The 21,303-nt window shown below is 46.0% G+C and overlaps 2 protein-coding genes across 2 annotated transcripts in view; both read left to right on the top strand.

The window, feature by feature from the left end:
* CORO2A (coronin 2A) overlaps window positions 1–5,505 on the top strand; it is a 75,146-nt gene extending 69,641 nt beyond the window's left edge. The window contains exons 11-12 of the mRNA XM_049896954.1: window positions 159–433; window positions 2,250–5,505. Of these exons, the coding sequence (XP_049752911.1) occupies window positions 159–433; window positions 2,250–2,381 (407 nt within the window). The 3' untranslated portion in view covers window positions 2,382–5,505. The remainder of the gene's footprint in view (window positions 1–158; window positions 434–2,249) is intronic.
* A 2,439-nt stretch (window positions 5,506–7,944) lies between these two features.
* The window catches only part of TRIM14 (tripartite motif containing 14), a 30,852-nt gene continuing 17,493 nt past the window's right edge, over window positions 7,945–21,303 (top strand). Inside the window, exons 1-2 of the mRNA XM_049896956.1 lie at window positions 7,945–8,229; window positions 11,710–11,805. Coding sequence (XP_049752913.1) covers window positions 8,014–8,229; window positions 11,710–11,805 — 312 coding nt within the window. The 5' untranslated portion in view covers window positions 7,945–8,013. The remainder of the gene's footprint in view (window positions 8,230–11,709; window positions 11,806–21,303) is intronic.

Genomic DNA, 21,303 nt, shown 5'->3' with positions numbered 1-21,303 from the left:
TCTGTGTGTTTGGGCTTGTCTGCGTGTGGCCGTATCTCCCGCCACCGGTCATGTGTATCTGTGTGTCTCTGTATGGCTCTGTGTGTCGGTCCCCCCTCACTCCCCAGCTGTCTGCTCGTGGGTACTCAGTCCTCACAGTGCCCTTGCTTCCCTCCCAGGGCCACACCTGGTGTCCCTCAGACCTGGCTCTGAGCTGCTGAGCCCCCAGCCACACCCTCCAGAGAGGCCCCTCTCCAACTTCTCGGCCCCAGCCTCACTCCGGGCTCCAGACTGGATGGACAATCTGGCTCCAGAGGGTGGCCAGAGGCCTTCCTCCCTGCTGGAGGAGAAGCCACCACACCGGGCAACAGAACACAGGCTGGAGGAGAAGAAAGCCTGGCTCACAAACGGCTTTGATGTTTTCGAATGTCCCCCACCAAAGACAGAGAATGAGGTGTGAACAAAAGGGGGTGGGCTGAGACCCAAAGGGCCTGCACAGGGCCAGCTGGGAGCTGCTGGGGGTGGGTATCAGCGCTGCCCTCCCCCAAAGGAGGAACACAAGAGGGAGGGAAGGAGAGAGAAAATGAGGGTGAGAAAAATAACCAGCTGTGTGGCCTGGCCTAGTCACTTAACTCACTTTAATTCATTCAGCAAGCAGGTGCCAAGATGGCAGGTTTATTCCTCACCTGTCAGATGAAGAGAGAGTACCTGGGTAGTGTAAATAGCTAATGTGCTCAGCTGCTAATTGGAAGTTTGAGTCTACCTAGAGACACCTTGGAAAGGAGGCCTGGCCATCCACTTCTGAAAAATCAGCCATTGAAAACCCTGTGGAGCACAGTTCTCCTCTGACACACATTGGGTTGCCATGAGTCAAGATCGACTCAACGGCTACTGGTAAAATGAAGAGAGTTTGACCAGACGGGTATTAACGCCTTTTCTGGTTTGGACATTCTAGGATTTTCTCTGCTTTCTTAGTCGACATTTATTAAGTGCCTACTGTGTACCAGGTCCTATGTTAGGCACTTTGGATATATTATCTGATTTAATTCTCTCAGCAGTCCTGGGAGTCAGTGTCTTAGTTATCTAATGCTGTTATAACAGAAATACCACAAGTGCGTGGCTTTAACAAACAGAAATTTATGCTTTCAGAGTTTAGGAGGGTAAAAATCTGAATTCAGGGACTGAGTGGGGGAAGGCTTTCTCTTCTTGGGGAAGGTCCTTGTTCCTTGGTTCCTTGGTGATCTTCATGTGGTGTGGCATCTGTCTTCCCCCATCTCTGCTTGCTTCTCTATGACTAACCTGCTCTTTTTATATCTCAAAGGTGACTGGCATAAAACACGCCCGGCATTGATAGGGCCTCTTAACATAACAAAAAAAACCCGTTCCCAAATGAGATTATAACCACAGGTCTAAGGGTTAGAATTTACAACACATATTTTGAGGGGACACAATTCAATCCATAACAGTTGATATATACAGTAAAACCTGTGTAAGCAGAAACCTATATAAGGTGGAAACCTGTCAGAGAAGGAAAACTCAAATATTTTCCACTAATAAGAGAGCAACAGGAAAATGGTAAGACTGCATCCTGTCAAAGGTAGAAAACTTACAAGACCCGGAAAAACAAGACAGTCCCACTGAGTTCCCGCTCTCACAGGTTTCACTGTAGTAGCTAAAAACACAAGGGCTGGCATCTCACGGAAGGATTCTGATCCCTGGCTTTGCTGGGTACTAACGTAGGCCCTCACACCCTGGGGCTGAATGTCCCATAAGCTTCAGTCAATGTTTCTTCACTGGTAAATGGGGTCCGAACGCTGCCACCCCACTGGGGTGTTGTGAACATCCCAGGGGAAGATGATGGTCCTTAGCAGAACACTCAACACCTAGTAGGCATTCCATACAATGGCAGCAATACAAGTTAGTTTTCTGGCCCCCAGTTCCCAGAGAGGAAATGGAAGCTCAGAGAGGGCAAGTAAGTTACCCAAGGCCACACAACTTAGTGGTGGTGGAAACTCCAGTTTCCAGATTCAGAACGAAGTAGATTTTCCTCTATCCCAAGGGGGATCTGAGGAGGCATTTAAGTCTTTTTGAATTTCATTTATTGGGTGAGGAAAACAAGGTTATTATAAAAGGTATGTGTAATGACTGCCCTCAGGCTGCAGCCACATTAATTTAACCACCTTCATCTTTCTGAGCCAAAAAAGGGTCATATTTTAGCTTTTCTGCTGATGACCCCAGGTGACCTTGCCTTCTGTTCTTTCCTTTCCCAGCTGCTGCAGATGTTCTACCGGCAACAGGAAGAGATCCGCAGGCTCCGGGAGCTGCTGACCCAGCGCGAGGTGCAGGCCAAACAGTTGGAACTGGAGATCAAAAACTTGCAGACGGGCTCAGGGAGGTTCTGAGCAGGGGCCTCTGCTCTCCTCGCCCTCAGGGACACCACTTGGCTCCATGGGGAGGTCCAGAACCAAGCCACAAGTCCCCCAAGAACAACCACTATTTCTATATTTTTTACCAGAAAACGAAACTCTCAGTCGCTGAAAGAGATTCCAGTGGGACCTGGTGCCGTTTTTCTATTTGCCTTCTTGCAACAAGTTTCCGAATGGCTGTTTGTTAGATGCTACCTTGCCTTCTGTTTAAGTCCGATTTTAAGGGTCCACGATGAGCTATAACTTCTGAAGGGGAAAGAGCACTGTAGAAAGTAAGAGCTGGGAGGTGAACTCCCTTGTGATTTTTAAACTGTAATCCACAGAGTGAGGGGGGAGGCTGAGCAGGAGGGCCATGCTCCCCTATACTCCTCCAACCAGACAGCTCCCCTTTTATTTGTTCCATTTATCGGGCTTCTATGGAAGACATAATAGTGCTACTAAAAAAAATAAAAAATTGGAAGTTGAAAGTCAGTGATCGGGCCCTACTCTCCCATTTTACAGGCAGAGAAACTGAGCTCCTGAGAAGGGCAAGTAACTCAAAGTCACCAGAATGTTTATGGTAGGGCTGAGCTGAGATCTTGGTCTGTTTCTGATCTGAGGTACATCTCATCCTAACTGGGCGGGAACCCTTTGGTTCAGGCCTCAGCTGCACCCCAACTTGCTCAGTGACTTCTGGCAAGTCCATCCACTTCTGGTCTCAATTTCCCCATCTGATCAGGGGGAACCTTTGAATGACCTGCCTGAGACAAGAAACTTTGGCCTTGGCCGGAGGAAATGAAAATGTGGGGTGATGATCTAGAAACTCACAAGACACTGGCAAAGGGGCAAAGTTTAGGGAAATGAGTCAAGATTGAGCTTGATTCTAGAACACAGACAAGAGGGTCAAAACTATCCTCTCTTCAACCAGAATCAGCCAGCTGTGGGTGGATAGTTATCCTTTATGTGGGGATGCAGACATCAAAGAGGTACCCATGACCACTGACTGCGGCCACAAAAGCCCTTGGGGTCGGTCACAAAGCCTGCCTCCTCCCCTGCCCAGAGGCAGATTCCAGCCCAAGCTAACAGAAAAGTCCACCCCTCCCCCACGTAAGGTGCCCCTGTACTGGAAGTATGCAAGCACAGCCCTGTGGCCACCGCCCAGGAGGCCTCTAGAGAGGATTGGCTGTACTAGGTGAGAAGGCAGGACTAGATGGCCCTCAAAGTCCCCTTCTGGCCAAAGAGTTTTTGTGCCCGCCTGTGCGAATCTGTGTTCTGAGCCCTGTTCTAAGGTTCTCCCTTTCTAAGGGCCCAGAAAGAGACTGGGGGTGACTGGAAGTTCAACACGCTTCTCCTTCCGGAGGAGAGGCAGACGATGAGTCTTCGCCATTGTGCAGGGGGATTCTGGAGCAAAGGTAGGGGCTGCAAGAGGCCACCTAACCTAGTGGGTTTCAACCCAGGCTGTACTTTAGACCACAAGCCCTGGTGGCTCAGTTGTTAAGTGCTTAGCTGCTAACCCAAAGGTCAGCGGGTCGAACTCATCAGCTGCTCTATGGGAAAAAGATGTGGCAGTCTGTTCTGTAAAGATTACAACCTTGGAAGTTCTGTGAGTCAGCCTCATCGCCAGGACAAGGGGTTTGGTTTTTTGTTTGGTTTGTACATTAGAATCACCTTGAGGGCATTCAGAAAATACAAAGGCTCAGGCCCTACCCCAGAGCAATTAAATCTGAACCTCAGGAGCAAGCATGGACCTCTGTACATGTTTATAAGCTCCCCGGGTGATTCTGCAATGCAGTGAGGATGGAGACCCACTGGACTAGTCCATCTGTACCCCTTTGCAGTGAAGATGAGGACAATAAGCCCCAAATAGGAGCTGGGACTTCAAGGTCTTCGGAGAGCTGGGACTCAAACCCATATCCTCTAAGTCCTGGCTGGAAGTTCCTAAAATGTCAAAAAGTGTGGCCCCCAGCCCTGCCCCAGGTCTCTCCAGGACCCCAGTGCAGCATGATGGGGGCTCTGTGTTCCTGTGTGCCCCTCCCTAACCATGGCCGATTCCCCCTGTCTGTCTGCATCTACCAGACGCCCATGTTCCTCTTCCTTTTCTTGTCTTCCGTTCACTCGGTCACTGGGGCTCGCTCCAGTCTGAGGCCCCAGCCAAGCTTGCCTTATTGTGCTCTGGAGAAAAAGGCCAAATTCCAGGCATGTCAGGGAAGCAGAGCTCCACTGGAGGAGGTTACCTCTCCCACCTCATTTGTGGCTAGCAGTTTACAGTTTACAAAGCCCTCCCACCTCCGCTCACTGATGCATCCTACCCTCATGCAGGTCAGGCAGGTGTTGCTCTCCTTATCCTCACGTCCAGAGGGTAGGAAGACCTAGCCTCAGAGCAGTGAGGAAAAATCATAGCCAGGGTCACTGGCTGCAGAGTGGTGGAGGTGGGGGCTGAGTCCAGAGAGCTTCTCAGCATGCCTCCTCTGCACCATCCCTTCTCAAGCCCCCCACTCCTAGGGGTCCCAGATCTCATGCTTAAAAACAGTACGCAGGAGTCTTTAAACGAACTTGTTTTCTTTTTTTACATCTAGAATAAATTATTTAAATTATTTCTCAGCAAGGGAGAGGGATAGGTAATTTTTATCACATATTTTTTTAAGCCTTTTTTTTTTTTTTTTTTAATTACGTTTTTGTGTATATTCTTGATCTGCTGAAGCGGAACTTGCCCAGAGCCAGTAGGGCCCAGCCAGTCGGCAGAGGGTTCACTCAGCCCCTCTACTTGCTACCCTGGGCGCCACCTGAGTGTAAACTCAGGAACTTCCTGAGAATGAGGGCAAAATTTGAAAATGAGCTTTGTGGTAGTGGTGGCTACGTATCCACCTTAGCTCTAAAATAATTGTTCTTTCTGGAACAGGGTCTGAGATTATATCATAGGGCGAAACAGGGAGTCAGAAGTCGATTTATGCTTTTAATATGAAACCGTGCCTGAAACAGTTTGAATGATTGCTTTATCATTGTTTCTGAAGTTACTTTTACCTTTGTAAAAAGAAATAATAACAAAAGTGAAAATAAATGTTGTGGAATTGTGCAATGGAAAGACTGTAATAAATAAAATCTGGCTAGACATTTTATCACACGGAGTTTTCTTTTTCTTGAATTGTTCCACCAATATTAATTAAGCACCTACTGTTTGAGCCAGATGCCACACAGGGAAATAAGACATACATGGTCCCTACCCTCACCGGCTTTTCAGTCATGCAAACAGGGTGGTGGTGGGGGGATGGGGAAGGGCCAGGAGAGGGGAAGTTACAGGCTGCTCTGGGAGAAGCAGGGAAGCTTCTTGGAGGAGGTGACATTTAGGTTGAGGCCTGAAGGATGAATAAGAGTAAGCAGGGCAAAAGGTATCTTTGTTGTTTTTGGTTAGGTGACTCATAGCGACCCCATGTGACAGAGTGTTTTCTAGGCCCCATAGTGTTTTCTAGGCTATAATCTTTATGGGAAGGAGCCCTTTAATCTTTAAGGGAGCTGAATGCCAGGTCTTTCTCCCACAGAGCAGCTGGGTAGGTTCAAGCCTTCAACCTTCAGTTAGCAGTCTAGCCTTAACCATTGTATCAGGGCTCTTCAGACCATGTTTAAACCCATTGCTGTTGACTCAATTCCGACTCATAGCGACACTATAAGACAGAGTAGAACTGCCTCATAGGGTTTCCAAGGCTATAATTTTTACTGAAGCAGACTGCCACATCTTTCTCCTGCAGAATGGCTGTTGGGTTTGAACCACCAACCTTTGGGTTAGCAGCTGAGCACTGAGCCAAAGCAAATGTTAGAGCATAGAGAGAAGGAAAAGCCGAGGGCCTTATAAGTGGAAGCTGAGATTTTAGCCTGGGAGCAACTAGATTACCAGAGAGGTTTTTTTTTTAATAATTTTTATTGTGCTTTAAGTGAAAGTTTACAAATCAAGTCAGTCTGTCACATATACGCTTATATACACCTTACTCCATACTACCACTTACTCTCCCACTAATGAGTCAGCCCGCTCCCTCCTTCCAGTCTCTCCTTTCGTGACGATTTTGCCAGTTTCTAACCCTCTCTAACCTCCTATCTCCCCTCCAGACAGGAGATGCCAACACAGTCTCAAGTGTCCAGCTGATACAAGTAGCTCACTCTTCGTCAGCATCTCTCTCCAACACATTGTCCAGTCCCTTCCATGTCTGATGAGTGGTCTTCGGGAATGGTTCCTGTCCTGGGCCAACAGAAGGTTTGGGGACCATGACCGCAGGGATTCCTCTAGTCTCAGACCATTAAGTCTGGTCTTTTTATGAGAATTTGGGGTCTGCATCCCACTATTCTCCTGCTCCCTCAGGGGTTCTCCATTGTGCTCCCTGTCAGGGCAGTCATTGGTTGTGGCCTGTCACCATCTAGTTCTTCTGGTCTCAGGATGAAGTAAGTCTCTGGTTCATGTGGCCCTTTCTGTCTCTTGGGCTCATAGTTATCGTGTGACCTTGGTGTTCTTCATTCTCCTTTGATCCAGGTGGGTTGAGACCAACCAGAGAGTTTTTGTTGTTGTTGTTTTTAATTTATTTTATTTTTTGAGAATATACACAGCAGAGCATTCAACAATTTCTACACGTACAATTCTGTGACACTGACTACATTCTTCAAGTTGTGCAACCATTCTCACTCTCCTCTTTCAAATTGTTCTTCCTCCACTAACATAAACTCATTGCCTCCAGGGAGTTTCTTACTCAAAGGAGTCCCTGTTGTTGTTGTTAGATGCCATTGGGTCAGTTCCGACTCACAGCAACCCTATGTACAGCAGAATGAAAAATTGCCCAGTCCTGCGCCATCTTCACAATTGTTGATATGCTTGAGCCCATTGTTGCAGCCACTGTGTCAATCCCTCTCCTTGAGGGTCTTCCTCTTTTTTCGCTGACCCTCTACTTTACCAAGCATGACATCCTTCACCAGGGACTGGTCCCCTCCTGATAACCTGTCCAAAGTATGTGAGACAAAGTTTCGCCATCCTTGCTTCTGAGGAGCATTCTGGCTGTACTTCTTCCAAGACAGATTGGTGCTTGGTGTCCCTGGATGGTGCAAACTATTAAACATCCCAGCTGCTAATCTAAAGGGTGGAGGTTCCAGTCCACCCCCAGGCACCTTATGAAAGGCCTGGCTATCTACTTCTGAAAAATCAAGCATTGACAACCCTATGGGGCACAGTTCTACTCTGACAGGCATGGGGCCTCCATGAGTTGAAGGGGACTTGATGGCAACCCTTTCTTCTTACAAGGGTGGGAATGGTTATCTCTCTGGGGGAAAGGGCAAATGAACAGGTGAAATGCACACCCTCAGGGAAAGCCACCGCCAATCTTGGTGCCATCCAAGAGCTCCTGTGTGCTGGGTGTTAGTGAATGGCAGCACTTCCTTTAGTCAGCTCTTTAGGAAGGAACCTCACTTTCCTGTGGCCACCTTCTGGCTGGACAGCAGGACTGGCTGGACGAGGTCTGACTCAAATCTCGGCGGAAAGATGCTGCCTTCAGGCCCTTCAATCCGGGAGCTGAGCTGGAGCCGCTCCGCCCCACGCCGAGGTTTCGATTCCCGACCGGAACTCCGCCCTGCATCGTGTAACCCGAAGTAGGCATGAATGGCGGCCGCAGCGGCGACAAACGGGACACCCGAGGGGCCGGGAGCCGCAGAGCCCAAGGAGGCGCGCGTCTGGCGCTGCCTGGAGCACGACGACCGCGTGGCCGAGCTCTTCTGTCGCCGCTGCGACCGCTGCGTGTGCGCGTTGTGCCCAGTGCTGGGCGCGCACCGCGGCCACCCTGTCCGCCTGGCTTTGGAAGAGGCGGCGCTCGTGCAGGTGGGGATGGGTGCGGCGCGCGGGGCCAGTCCAGGCGCAACGGGCGGGGACGGGGCGTGCTGGGGTCGCACTGACGGTCCCGAAGGTGACCAGAGGTAATTGAGGCGTCAACCTGTTGTTCAGGACGGGAGACTGAGGCCCAGGGAAGGGCAAAGGCGACCCCGAAGCCATCAATTAAGTCTCAGAATAGGTGGAGTTGGGAGTCAGAACTTGGGACTCCAGGCTGCTGGTTCCCAGACTTCTTTGACGTTGTCCACCATGTCTGGTCCCCCGCACTGCCTTTGGACTGGAAGAAAATCAGCCTTTTAACAAAGGCGAACCACTCCCACCCGGGCTAGAAAACAGCTGTGTGACTCCAGAAAGCCACACAGACGTCTCCTCTGGTTGTTTTTTTATCTGGGGTTCACAGAAAGGAACTGTGGACTACCAGATTGCCTGATGGCCCAGAAACACCCTCAGTATCACCTCCATCAACCTCCACTCTGCCTCCCTCACACACGCACTCACTCCCGCTCCGTGTAACAGACTTGTGGGGAGCTGGTATTATTACAGCCATTTTATGGATAAGAAAACTAAGGCTGGGAGGCAGAGGCAGGCCTTGAACCCAGGACTTCACACACTGGGCTGGCCCCACAGAACCCATTCTCCCCTTGGAGCCCTCACCCGTAATAGTGGCCTCGGGCTCTGGGCACCTGTTGCAGCCTTTCTGCTGGCTTATTCTGTGAGCTCTTGTCAAATCTCTCACTATCTGGGCTTCAGGCAGGGCTTGGGAGGGCCCTCAGATCTGACGGACATTGATTCTACTACTTCCACCTTCAAGAAGTCTTCTGTGATTAACCCAGTCTGAGGATGCCGTTTTACCTGCATGGTGGCACCGCACTGTAACAATCTTGGAACCCTAAGGTGAAATGAGCCCTGTGAGGGGTAGGCTTATAGAGTCCTGGGTTTGAGGCCTGCCTTGCCTCCAGAGCCTTAGTGTTCTTATCTATAAAATGGCTGTAATAATGATAATAGTTCCCCACAAAACTGTTATCAAGAGATGACAAGACTGCCTTTCAGAGATATGGCTTGCAGTCTCCGCCCGGTTATCCATTTGCCCCCTCACCTATCCGCCTACCTAGGCACACTCATTTTTACATCCATACACCCACACACTCATCCTGTGGCATCTCTAAGGGGGTGTGAGTGGTGCGGACACCAGGTAACGCTGTCGGTAGGGGGGGCGGGAGGGGCGTGACACCAAAATGACTGTCTATAAAATTTTGTGCAGTGTTTCAGCAGAAATTTATTATTTTTTCTAAAATTATCCCTGTAGTTAGTTATAACAACAAAAACATTCTTCATAAGCCCAGCTTACATGTCAGTATACCTACAAGGCAGAAACACTGTGCTAATTTACTTTTTGAAACTTCCAATACCCTCTGGTCAGAGCTGTCATTATTACCCAATTACAATGACGCATCAAATCACGTGATTTCATCTGCATGTGCTACAAGCGGGAGCTGTTGTTTTTGTTGCTGCCGGTGTTTTTCTGGCGTTTTAGCTACAATATTGTGGTAATTAGTATTAGTGAACTTGTGTCAACTTTTTTGAGAATGAGGTAGTAATTAAAGGAAAAAAAGGAGTGATATATGGGAATTACCATTTAGAAGTAACGTTAGTACAGAGAGCATTACTAAGGATTCTGTGTGGCCTGATATGGGAGGAGGTCCATGGTGGGGGAGGTGACACCATTAGTGACAGCACTGGGTGATACCGACCGTAATGAGGTCACTTCACTCATCTGTCCACTCATCATCCATTCATCCATTCGTTCATCAAACATCTATTCAGCACATACCTTGTGCCAAACCCTGTCTTTTACAAGAGTCAAGGATAGGTCAAATCCTTTCCTGACCTGGAGGAGCACCATGGCTGGAGGGGGGAGAATAGGCCATGATAATAAAAATAAAAATAAAAAAAATTTTTTTTACAGTGTGATGAATACTGTAAGGGAGGAGCCCCAGGCAAGGGTCAGTGAGAACAAGAGAAAGGACAATGTGGGCCGGGGACAGGAAGCCCAAGACTTCCTGGAGGAAGTTTCATTAGAATTGGCCTTGAAGGATGAGTAGGATTTCACCAGGCAGAGCAGAGGCACCAAATCAGGAGACGCATCCTATGGCTGGAGGGCGCAGACACAGGAAGCTAGGAGTATCATTGGGCAATGGACAGGAATTGGACTAGAAGGCCTGGTAATAACAAGGGGGGAAGGATGCGCCCCTGGAAACTGAGGCCATGGCTTATACTTGAGTTATGATTATCTCCTCCCTTCCTTCTTACCTAGAATAAAACTGCACACAGTGGGCCCCAAAGCAAATGTTAGTTGGATATGAAAATAACAACAAGAGCTACATGTATTGAGCACTTACTGTGTGCCAGGCACTGGACCAAGTACTACTTTTCGTACATCTCATTTAGTCCCCTTGGCAACTCTGTGGGGTTATCCATGTTGACAGATGGGAAAACAAAAGTTTAGAAACGTGAGGTCACTTACCCAGGTCACATGGAAGGAGAGTTGGGACTCAGACCTGGTTCTCATCTACTCTAAGGCTTGTGATCTTAACAACTTACCATGTAGCTTCCCAGCTCTCTTCTGGTCACTATGAGTTGGAATTGACTGAACGGCAACTTATTTTTTTTAATTCTGTTCAGCTCAGCAAACACTTCTGGGTCACCTTCTAGGCCCTACGGGAGCTTCAGGAATGGAATAGAATTAGGGCCTGCCCTCAGGAAACTCCCAGTAGGCCAGGGCAGCCAGACCTGGGCCCAGTGGCTGAGTGTAAGGCCAGCTGTAAGAAAGGCACTTAACCATTTTCGCTGCCAGATCTTCTTAAACAAAGCCAAGAAAGGTGGGATAGAGAGTAATAAGGTCACACCTGTGTGTGTGGGCAGGGAAAGGTCACAGAGTAGGCCTCTGGAGAAGTGGCAAGTTCAAAAATCAGAGTTTGGGAGGGGGCCATTTCAGGTGGGAGGGTGAGGGGAGCATGAACTTCATGGACCTCTCACACAAATTTCTTCTGGTTCCCAGGCAAAGGCCAGAGGGCCAGTTGCCCATGGAATGTGACTTCCACAAGTGCAGCTCCTGGAATAGGGCCTGGCATGAAATAGGTGCTCAGTTAATACTCAGTAAGTGAATGCTTTTCCCTGACCCCAAACTGCTTGCCTTAAGGTCCTATTTGAGGGGCTAGAAAAGCAGATCACAAATAGAATTTATCCTAAGGAAAATTTTGATGAGTACCTAATGTGGGCCTCTGAGGACCAGAGGGGCCCACCTCAACCCATCCTTCTAATTTGCCACATGACTTTGAGCAAGTCACCTCACCTTCTGAATCTGATACCTCAGCAGGAAAAAATATAGGGAGAGAGGAAAGGGCCATTGGGGTGCCTTGTTTTTTCATACCGACGGTATTAAAACTTTTTCCCTTACTCCCTCATGTGCAGAAAATTACCCAAAACTGTTTAAAGCAGTTGGCAACCAAAAAGCAACAAGAAGTTGATAACATAACCCAGATAGAAGATGCTGCTGAGAAGCTGAAGGCAAGTAGACATTTCTTCCTTCTTCTACTTGAGATACCCACATTTCCCCTCAGACACCAGGCTCTCCCCAGCATGGAGCCAAGGAAAAATAAAAACCAACCTCAAAGGGGCAGACCAGATTTGGTGGGGGGGCTTACATAAGGAGCCCCAGTGGTATAGTGGTTAAGCGCTTGGCTGCTAACTGAAAGGTCAGCAGTTTGAATGCACTAGCAGCTCCGTAGGAGAAAGAGGTGGCATTCTCCTATAAAGATTACAGCCTTGGAAACCCTATGGGGCAGTTCTACTCTGTCCTGTAGGGTCACTATGAGTCGGAATCGACTTGACTGCAATGGGTTTGTGGGACTTTTATAACTTAGGGGGCTCTTTTTGAGAAAAAGAATACAAAATTACAATTAGGTGCAAAACCTTGAAGGGTCCGTGCAAGGTAGCGGCGCCCCGAAGCTCCTGTTTCATTAGCTTTGTGGTGAATCCGCCTCTGCCCAACACCCTACCGAGCCCTCCCGCAACTGCCTCCCAAAACGGAGGAGCAGCCTTTTCTCTCACCATCACAAGGTGATAATAAAGTCATCTGCCCTTCTGTTGGAAGGGCTAGTTCTCCACCCTGTCCATCTCCCACACCCCAAATCATCTTAAACCAGTTGGCATCGAGCCAGTGCTGACTCATGACAACCCCATGTGTGTCAGTGTAAAACTGTGTGCTCCATAGGGTTTTCCATGGCTGATTTTTTTTTTTAAGTAGATTGCCAGGTCTTCTTTGGATTCTCTGGGTGAATTCAAACTGCCGATCTTTGGATTAGTAGCCAAGCATTTAACCATTTTCAGTGCCAGATCTTCTTAAACAAACCAAAATACAGTTTAAGGAACATACAAAGATCTCTTCAGATTTCACTGCTATTCTGAAAGAAAGTAAATAAGGTACAAAGAGATTTCATAAATTTGTACCATCACTCATCTGCGAGTTTGTTTTACTGTGGTGGCTTGTATGTTGCTAGGATGCTAGAAGCTATGCTATCAGTATTTCAGATACCAGCAGGGTCACCCACGGTGGACAGATTTCAGCGGAGCTTCCAGACTAATACAAACTAGGAAGAAGGATCTGAAGGTCTACCGCTGAAAAGAACTGGCCAGTGAAAACATGAATAGCAGTGGAACATGTTTCCTATAAGGTTGGAAATGAGCCCCTCAGGTTGGAAGGCACTCAAAATAAGACTGGGGAGAAGCTGCCTCCTCAAAGTAGAGTCAACCTTAATGACATGGATGGAGTCAAGCTTTTGGAACCTTCATTTGCTGATGTGGCACGACTCAAAATGAGAAGAAACAGCTGCAAACATCCATTAATAATCAGAACGTGAAATGTAGGAAGTATGAATCTAGGAAAACTGAAAGTCTTCAAAAATGAAATGCTCAAAGATCAATATCTTAGGCATTAGTGAGCTGAAATGGACTGGTATTGGCCATTTTGAATTGGACAGTCATACGGTCTTGTCTTAGTCATCTAGTGCTGCTATAGCAGAAATACCACAAGTGGATGGATTTAACAAAGAGAAATTTATTCTCTCACAGTCTAGGAGGCTAGAAGTCCCAACTAAGGGTGCCAGCCCCAGGAGAAGGCTTTTTCTCTCTGTTGGCTCTGGGAGAAGGTCCTTGTCATCAGTCTTACCCTGGTGTAGGAGCTTCTCAGCTCAGGGACCCCAGGTCCAAAGGATGAGCTGATTTTCTGGCTCTTGTTTCTTGGTGGTATTGAGGTCTCCCTGTCTCTCCACTGACCTCTGTCTTTTATATCTCAAAAGAGATTGACTTAAGACAACCTAATCTTGTCTATTGAGTCCTGATTATTAATATAACTGCCTCTCATGCCTCATTAACATCATAGAGGTAGGGTTTACAACACATAGGAAAATCATATCAGTTGACAAAATGGAGGACAATCACATAATCCTGGGGATCATGGCCTAGCCAAGTTGACACACATTTTGGGGGGATACAACTCAATCCATTACAGTTCTACTATGCCAGGAATGACAAATTGAAGAGGAATGGCATGGCATTCATGGTCAAAAAGATCATTTCAAGATCTATCCTGAAGTACAGCACTGTCAGAGGTAGGATACTATCCATACACCTACAGGGAAGACCAGTTAATATGACTATTATTCAAATTTACGCACCAAGCACGAATGCCGAAGATGAAAAAATTGAAGGTTTTTACCAATATCTGCAGTCTGAAATTGATCAAGCATGCAATCCAGATACATTGATAATTATCGGTGATTGGAATGCCAAAAGTTAGAAACAAAGAAGGATCAGTAGTTGGGAAATACATCCTTGGTGATAGAAGCAACGCTGGAGGTCACATGATAGAATTTTACCGGACCAACGACTTCTTTATTGCAGATATCTTTTTTTCAACAACATAAAAGGGTGACTAAACATGTGGACCTTGCCAGATGGAGTACAAAGGAATCAAATCGACTATATCTGTAGAAAGAGATGATGGAGAAGCTCAGTATCATCAGTCAAAACGAGATCGGGGCTGACTTCGAAACAGACCATCAATTGCTCATGTGCAAGTTCAAGTTGAAGCTGAAGAAAACTAAACAAGTCCAGGAGAGCAAGGTATGATGCTGAGTATATACCAGCTGGATTTAGAGACCATTTCGAGAATAGATTTGACACATTGAACACTAATAACCGAAGACCAGAAGAGTTGTGGAATGACATCCAGGACATCATACATGAAGAAAGCAAAAGGTCATTAAAAAAACAAGAAAGAAAGAAAAGACCAAAATGGATGTCAAAAGAGACTCTGAAACTTGTTCTTCAGTGTGGAGTAGCTAAAGCAAATGGAAGAAACAGTGATGTAACAGAGGTGAACGGAAGATCTCAAAGGGTAGCTACAGAAGACAAAGTACTATAATGAAACATGCAAAAACCTGGAGTTAGAAAACCAAAAGGGAAGAGCATGCTGTGCATTTCTCAAGCTGGAAGAACTGAAGAAAAAATTCAAGGGTACTGTGGACATAATATTGAACCACGCAGCAAGCATCAAAAGAAGATGGAAGGAAAACACAGAGTCACTGTACCAAAAAGAACCTGTGGATGTTCATCCATTTCAGGAGGTCACATATGGTCAAGAACCGGTTAGACTCTGGTCCTTTGTCTTCTTTGTGGTTTGCAAATATTTTCTCCTCATCCGTAGCTTGTCTTTTCATCCTCTTTACAGGGTCTGTCACAGAGCAAAAGTTTTTAATTTTGATGAAGTTCAATTCATCAATATTTTCTGATATGGATTGTGCTTTTGCTGTCAAACCTAAGAACACTCTGCCTAACCCTAGATCCCAAAGCTTTTCTCCCATGTTTTTTTCTAAAAAGTTTATAGCTTACATTTAAGTCCGTGGTCCTTTTTGAGTGAATATTTCTATAAGTTGTGAGACTTAGGTTGAGGTTCATTTTTTTTGCTTATGGATATCCAGTTGCTTTTGTTGAAAAGACCATCCTTTTTCCATTGAATTGCTTTTGTCAAAAACCAGTTGGCCATCCTAGTGTGGGCCTATTTCTGGGTTCTGTATTATGTTTTTTTATGAGTTTTAAATTCTGAATTCTGAATAGCTATAGGGCTGTTCAGATTATCTATTTAATATCTGGTGAGTCATGCATCTGGGGGGGGGGGGGTTGGGGCTGTATGAGTTTCAGTGGTTCCAGACCTTTTTTATATTAATTTTTCAGTTTTGAGTCCTTGTGTTACTGAGGCTTCAGGAATTCAGACCCCAAACCTGCTCAGTGCAAGCCTAGTGTCTTGTGTGTTTTGCTGGTGATTCCCTTTCCCTCCGTGACCCTAGGTGGATGGCAAGAAGCCCTACTCCTTACCTGGGCCAGTAGAGTAGAGGTTTTCTGGTGGTCAGTTCAGGGCTGGAGCAGCACTTTGTGAGTCTGCTTTATGTAGGTAGCCCCTTCCCACTCAGAGCTGGAATGAGGCCAGGTGCCCAGAGCTCTCTCTTAGATCACAAGGCCCCAGTCCTATGTGGATCTCACCCCCAAACACCTCCACCTCTACCCGCCCCGGGCTCGTTCTGCTTCAGTGCCTGCCCAGTGCACTGACACCCAGTTCCCTGAGAATTTCCCATTTTTGTTTGTTTGGTTTTGAGCTTGCTTGTGTAATTTTAAATTTTGCTATTTTTATCCGCATTTCTATGTTTTTGAAGCAGGAAGGAGGCTTCTCTGTGTCAACTCTTTCTCTCATGTTGGCCAAAACTATATGTCATTTTGGAGCCCTGGTGGCACAGTGGTTAAGAGCTTGGCTGCTAACCAAAAGGTCTAAAGTTCGAATCCATCACCTGCTCCTTGGAAACCCTATGGAGCAGTTCTGCTCTGTCCTATAGGGTCACCATGTTCTGGCAATGGGTTGTTTTTTTTTTTTTGGTTTATGTATGTGTATGTGTATATCTGTGTATATGTGTGTGTGTATATATGTGTATAAAAGTATGTATGTATATATATGTATGTATATTTGTGTGTGTATATATATTTGTATATGTGTGTATGTATATATATGTATGTGTGTGTGCCTATTTAGGCTGGTCACTGTCTGTTGAATCCAGAAGACTGGACCTACGGACGTGCGTAGGAATTTTGAATGTGCATAGGCTGTCAGAGCTGAAAGGCCCTTAGAGATGGTGGCTCCAAAGCCTAGGAAGAGGAAACAATTTATCATTGGTCACACAGCAAATTAGAGGTAGACCTAGGGCCACACCTGAATCCATCAGGATCCACCCAGGAAGATAGCAACCACTTTGACGTTAAGACAGAGGCAGCTCATTCAGGGAATGGTGACACACATGATGGAAGAGGCTGAGAAGCCAACAGGAGGTGGTGAGGTGATTAGCACCAGCAGGAAGGCTGGAGGGACAAAGGGAGGAGGTGGTGGTAACACAGGGCCAGCGCCGCCTAGGTGGAAGCTGGAACTAGAGTAGGCCTGTCCTGTGGGAGCTGGAGTGCTGGCTGGTGGGGGGGGGCGGGGGCAGGGGTTGGGAAGGGGGAGGCCCATCAGGGAGGAATACCCTGGCTGTTCCCTTCCCCTCACCCTCTGATTTTCCTCCAGTGCCTTCTCCTGTTGACCAAACCCAGTTGAAACCAGCTGAAGGGGGAACCTGGAAATGCAGTCTGCAGGGGTCAGCCCCTCTGCCCTGCAGAACCAAGCAGGAAGTGGACCTGAGGGCATGTAGGCCCAGGCTCCTTCTAACCCAGTAACCCCTGGAGAGTACAGTCAATAACCTCAGTGCCTGGCCCTGTACCTTTCTCTGTGACCCTTCAGAACTGTAGGGACTGCCCCATGGGAAGGGGTAGGGTGACCAGCAGGCTGACATGAGCCAGCTTTTGCCAGACTGGGAGTGGGAAGACAAGGACCCTGCCTCGCTGTCCTGCTGACCTTGATGGTGCCACTGGTCTCCACCACCCCTGCTGGGCACGGCCGCCCTTTCTCCTACTCCTGCTGGCCACTCCCACCATGTCACAGAGTCCAGGGGATGCCAAAGCAAAAGTGACCTGAGCAGGGTTGGAGAGCACACCTCCCTTCCCTGGTGGCACACACCATGAGAAGGACACATATAGCAGGATTGTCTAGGCCTGGAAGTCATAAAAGTTGTCAGCAAAAGCACTCTTCGGTTCACCTCACAGGCTCTTCGCTCTCTCCAGGATCCAGACAGGTATCCAGGGGCCTAGGCTAAGATGGAGTCTCATAACAGCCAGTGCCCTGTATGCAGAATCCCTCCCCCACGTGTGAGCAGGGCTTCAACCCTGGTCAAGTTCTTCTTTCCCACAGTCCTGAGACCCCTGTCAACTGGCCTGTGTCAAGCCCCTCAGCCAGCCACCAGCTCTGCCCAGCCATGCCTGAAGCAGTTCATTCTGGGATCCAATTTTGCTTTGAACCAAAGTTCCCTAACCAGATAGCCAACTTCCTTATTTCATTGCCAGAATTCTCTCTCCTGTTTTGTTTTTACTGTATTGCATAATCAGTCTCAACTGCTTACACCCTAAGTTTTCTGGTTCCGTGTTTTCAAACAGTTACTCCTGTGTTGACAGTTACAACAATGGGTGGTGCTGCTAAGCTTCTTTAGCCTTCTTTATGAAGTGGATCTATAGAAACTGCTTGGAGCATAACTCAGTTGGGAGGAAGTACTTGCTTTCTTGGTTTCTATAAACAGATACTCCATTTTCTATATTTTGCCTCCAAAATGTGTTTATAAATCAGGGGTTTGGAATATATTTTTTTCCCTCATTTAGCCATTCAACAAAGATGTATTTGTGTTCAGGCTCACTGACCCATAGAAACCATGCTATAAATGTGGATTAATTCCCAGGCTAGCCCAAAGCCAATTTAATCCATAAGGCATGTGATATGAGCTAGCCTCAGAACCTAACCCACATCTATAACATTTTATGGAAAACACAGACTTAAGAAATTCATCCCCTATACCCTACCAAATTATACCTTCCTGTCCCACTAAGATGAGAGCATCGTACCGTAGGGGAGCCTGCCTGCCCCCTGTACCTGGCCAGATACTTGTTGTTTAGGCTGAGGAAAGGGGCTGGCCTATGTTCTTTTCAGCTGATTTTCTATTTTGTTATTTAATTATGCAAGTGATACATGAGCACATGCTCATTTAAAAAAATCTAGACAATAGTATAGTGTAGAACAGAGTCCCTGGGTTGTGCACATGGTTAGCACAGTTGGCTCCTAACCGAAAGGATGGCAGTTGGAGTCCACCCGGAAGCACCTCGGAAGAAAGGCCTGAAATCTACTTCTGAACAATCAGCCATCGAGAACCCTATAGAGCACAGTTCTACTCTGACACACATGGAGTTGCCATGAGTTGGAATTGACCTTATAGTATAAAACTATACAAAGTACAAAGTGAGAGTCCTGCTTCACCGTCCCCTCGGCCCCTTACCTCTTCCCACACACGAATACTTGCAAACATACAGATGCATGTATCTATATATAGTTTTTGTTTTGTTATGTTTTACATAAATGGGATCATACAATATGCATTGTTCTACAACTTGCTGTTTTTCACTTGGCTATCTTGGAGCACTTTTCTTTTTTTTATGATTTTTATTGTGCTTTAAGTGAAAGTTTACAAATCAAGTCAGTCTCTCACACAAAAACCCACATACACCTTGCTACACACTCCCAATTACTCTCCCCCTAATGACACAGCCCACTCTCTCCCTCCACTCTCTCTTTTTGTGTCCATTTTGCCAGCTTCTAACCCCCTCCGCCCTCTTATCTCCCCTCCAGGGAGGAGATGCCAGTGTAGTCTCAAGTGCCCACCTGATCCAAGAAGCTCACTCCTCACCAGCATTCCTCTCCCACCCATTGTCCAGTCCAATCCATGTCTGAAGAGTTGGCTTCGGGAATGCTTACTATCCTGGGCCAACAGAAGGTCTGGGGGCCATGACCAACGGGGTCATTCCAGTCTATCTGGGAGCACTTTTCCCCATAAGGCCATAAAGATCCACTGCATTCTTTTTACTCACTGTATCTTATTTCAGATCTCTAGTGGCGCAGTGGTTAAGAGCTACAGCTGCTAACCAAACGGTTGGCAGTTCGAATTCAGGAGCTGCTCCTTGGAAACCCTGTAGGGGAGTTCTGTTCTGTCCTATAGGGTCGCTATGAGTCGGAATCAACTTGATGGCCATGGATCTGATTTTGGGTTTATATATTATTTCATTGCATAAATGTAGCAGAATTTATATATGGACACTTCTCATATTGAAAATTGTGTCCAACTTTTCACTGTTAAAGTCCCTGGATGGTGCAAACAGTTTGCACCTAAGGATTGTCAGTTCGAACCCACCCAGAGGCACCGTGGAAGACAGGCCTGATGACCTGCTTCTGTAAAGATTACAGCTAAGAAGAACCTTTGGAACAGTTCTACTCTGTAACACATGGGATCACCATGAGTCAGAATCAACTTGATGGCAAACTTTTTTTTTTTTTTTTTTTTTCGGTTTTCACTATTACGAACAATGCTGTAGTGAGCATCTTGGTACACATATCTTGGTGCACATGTGAATACATTTTCTAGGATTAATTCCTATAAGAGGACTTATGTATCAAAGTATATTGCCTTCTAAAATACAGTACCAATAGACACTAGCACTCACTGTGTGTATAAATACCATATTCCACATACCTTTAGTCTGGTATTATCACTCAGTTACATTTTTTCCAATTTGATGCTCAAGAAATATTTTTTGATTACAGTGGCAACTTCTTGTTGGCTTGGGAGGCTGAGCACCCTTCGTATGGTTCTTGGTAGTTGCATATTTGGCCTATTTTTTAAATTGAATTGTTTCCTTCTTGCTGTATATTAGGGGTAGTAAGCCTGTATAGTTTCTTATCCGCCATGTGGTTTTGTTTAAAGTGCTCTTCCGTTTGGGGAGATGTTTTATTTTTTACGTGGTCAAACCTGCTGATGTCTTCCTTTTTCCTTTTTAGTTTTGGTTTCCGCCTTCCTCTTCCAAATTTATTTAAAAATTTCATATTTCATTCTAATCGATTTATTATTTGGGGCTTTTTTTTTTTTTTAATGTGTGGTGCTTTAATCAATCTGGAATTTCTTTTTTGTTTTGTTTACCTTTTATTGTGACAAACCTCCAGTATACATGTGTTGTTTTGAGCAAGTCTTAGAAATACCAGTAAAATGTTCAGCATATTATCTCTAAAGGATAAAGGGCTCATTTTCGAAAACATGTAACCTTAATATCATTATCAAATCTAAGAAAATTAACAGTAATGCGTTCCTTAAGATCATCAAATATCCAGTGTCTCATAGATGTCACATTTTATTTGTTTGTTTGAATTAGGGGTGAAATAAAATCTTTGATATGCAATTGGTTGATATGTTTCTTAAGTTGGTGATTAACATGTTCCCTGTCTTCTATATTCCCTCTAAATTGGATCTGTTACAACTAAAGACTTGATCAGATTCAGGTGTGCATTTTTTTTGTAAGACTGTAGGTAGATTCCATTTGAGTTAATTTTGTATACCATGTATGGTAAAATCTAACTTAATTTTTTCTTTTAAATATGGGGTTAATTGTGTGTTGTGCCAGTGTCATTTATGGAATAGTTCATTCTTTCCTACCCACAATTTGAGCCACTTTATCGTATACTGAGTTCCCAGATATATGGCTTTTTCTCTTTCTCACTCTCTTTCTCCATATATTATGTGTGGGTGTGTAGGGGTGTGTGTGTATGTTTATGTATGTATATATAGATATATATTTCTTTTCTAAACTCTTTATTCTGTGCTTTTGATCTTTCTGTCTGTGCCTGAGCCACATGGTTTTAAATCCTGTAGCTTTACAGTATGTTTTGATATCTAATAAATCAGTTCTTCCTTCATTGATCTTCTTTTTAAAGGATTTTTTTGCTTTAGTGTGCTTATTCTCTCCTATAATAATTTTTAAATCTGCATGTTAAGACTTTGGTTA

The sequence above is a fragment of the Elephas maximus genome, chromosome 9 (genome assembly GCF_024166365.1).
Source record: "Elephas maximus indicus isolate mEleMax1 chromosome 9, mEleMax1 primary haplotype, whole genome shotgun sequence".
Lineage (NCBI taxonomy): Eukaryota > Metazoa > Chordata > Mammalia > Proboscidea > Elephantidae > Elephas > Elephas maximus.
This window is presented reverse-complemented; position numbering and strand designations above follow the sequence as displayed.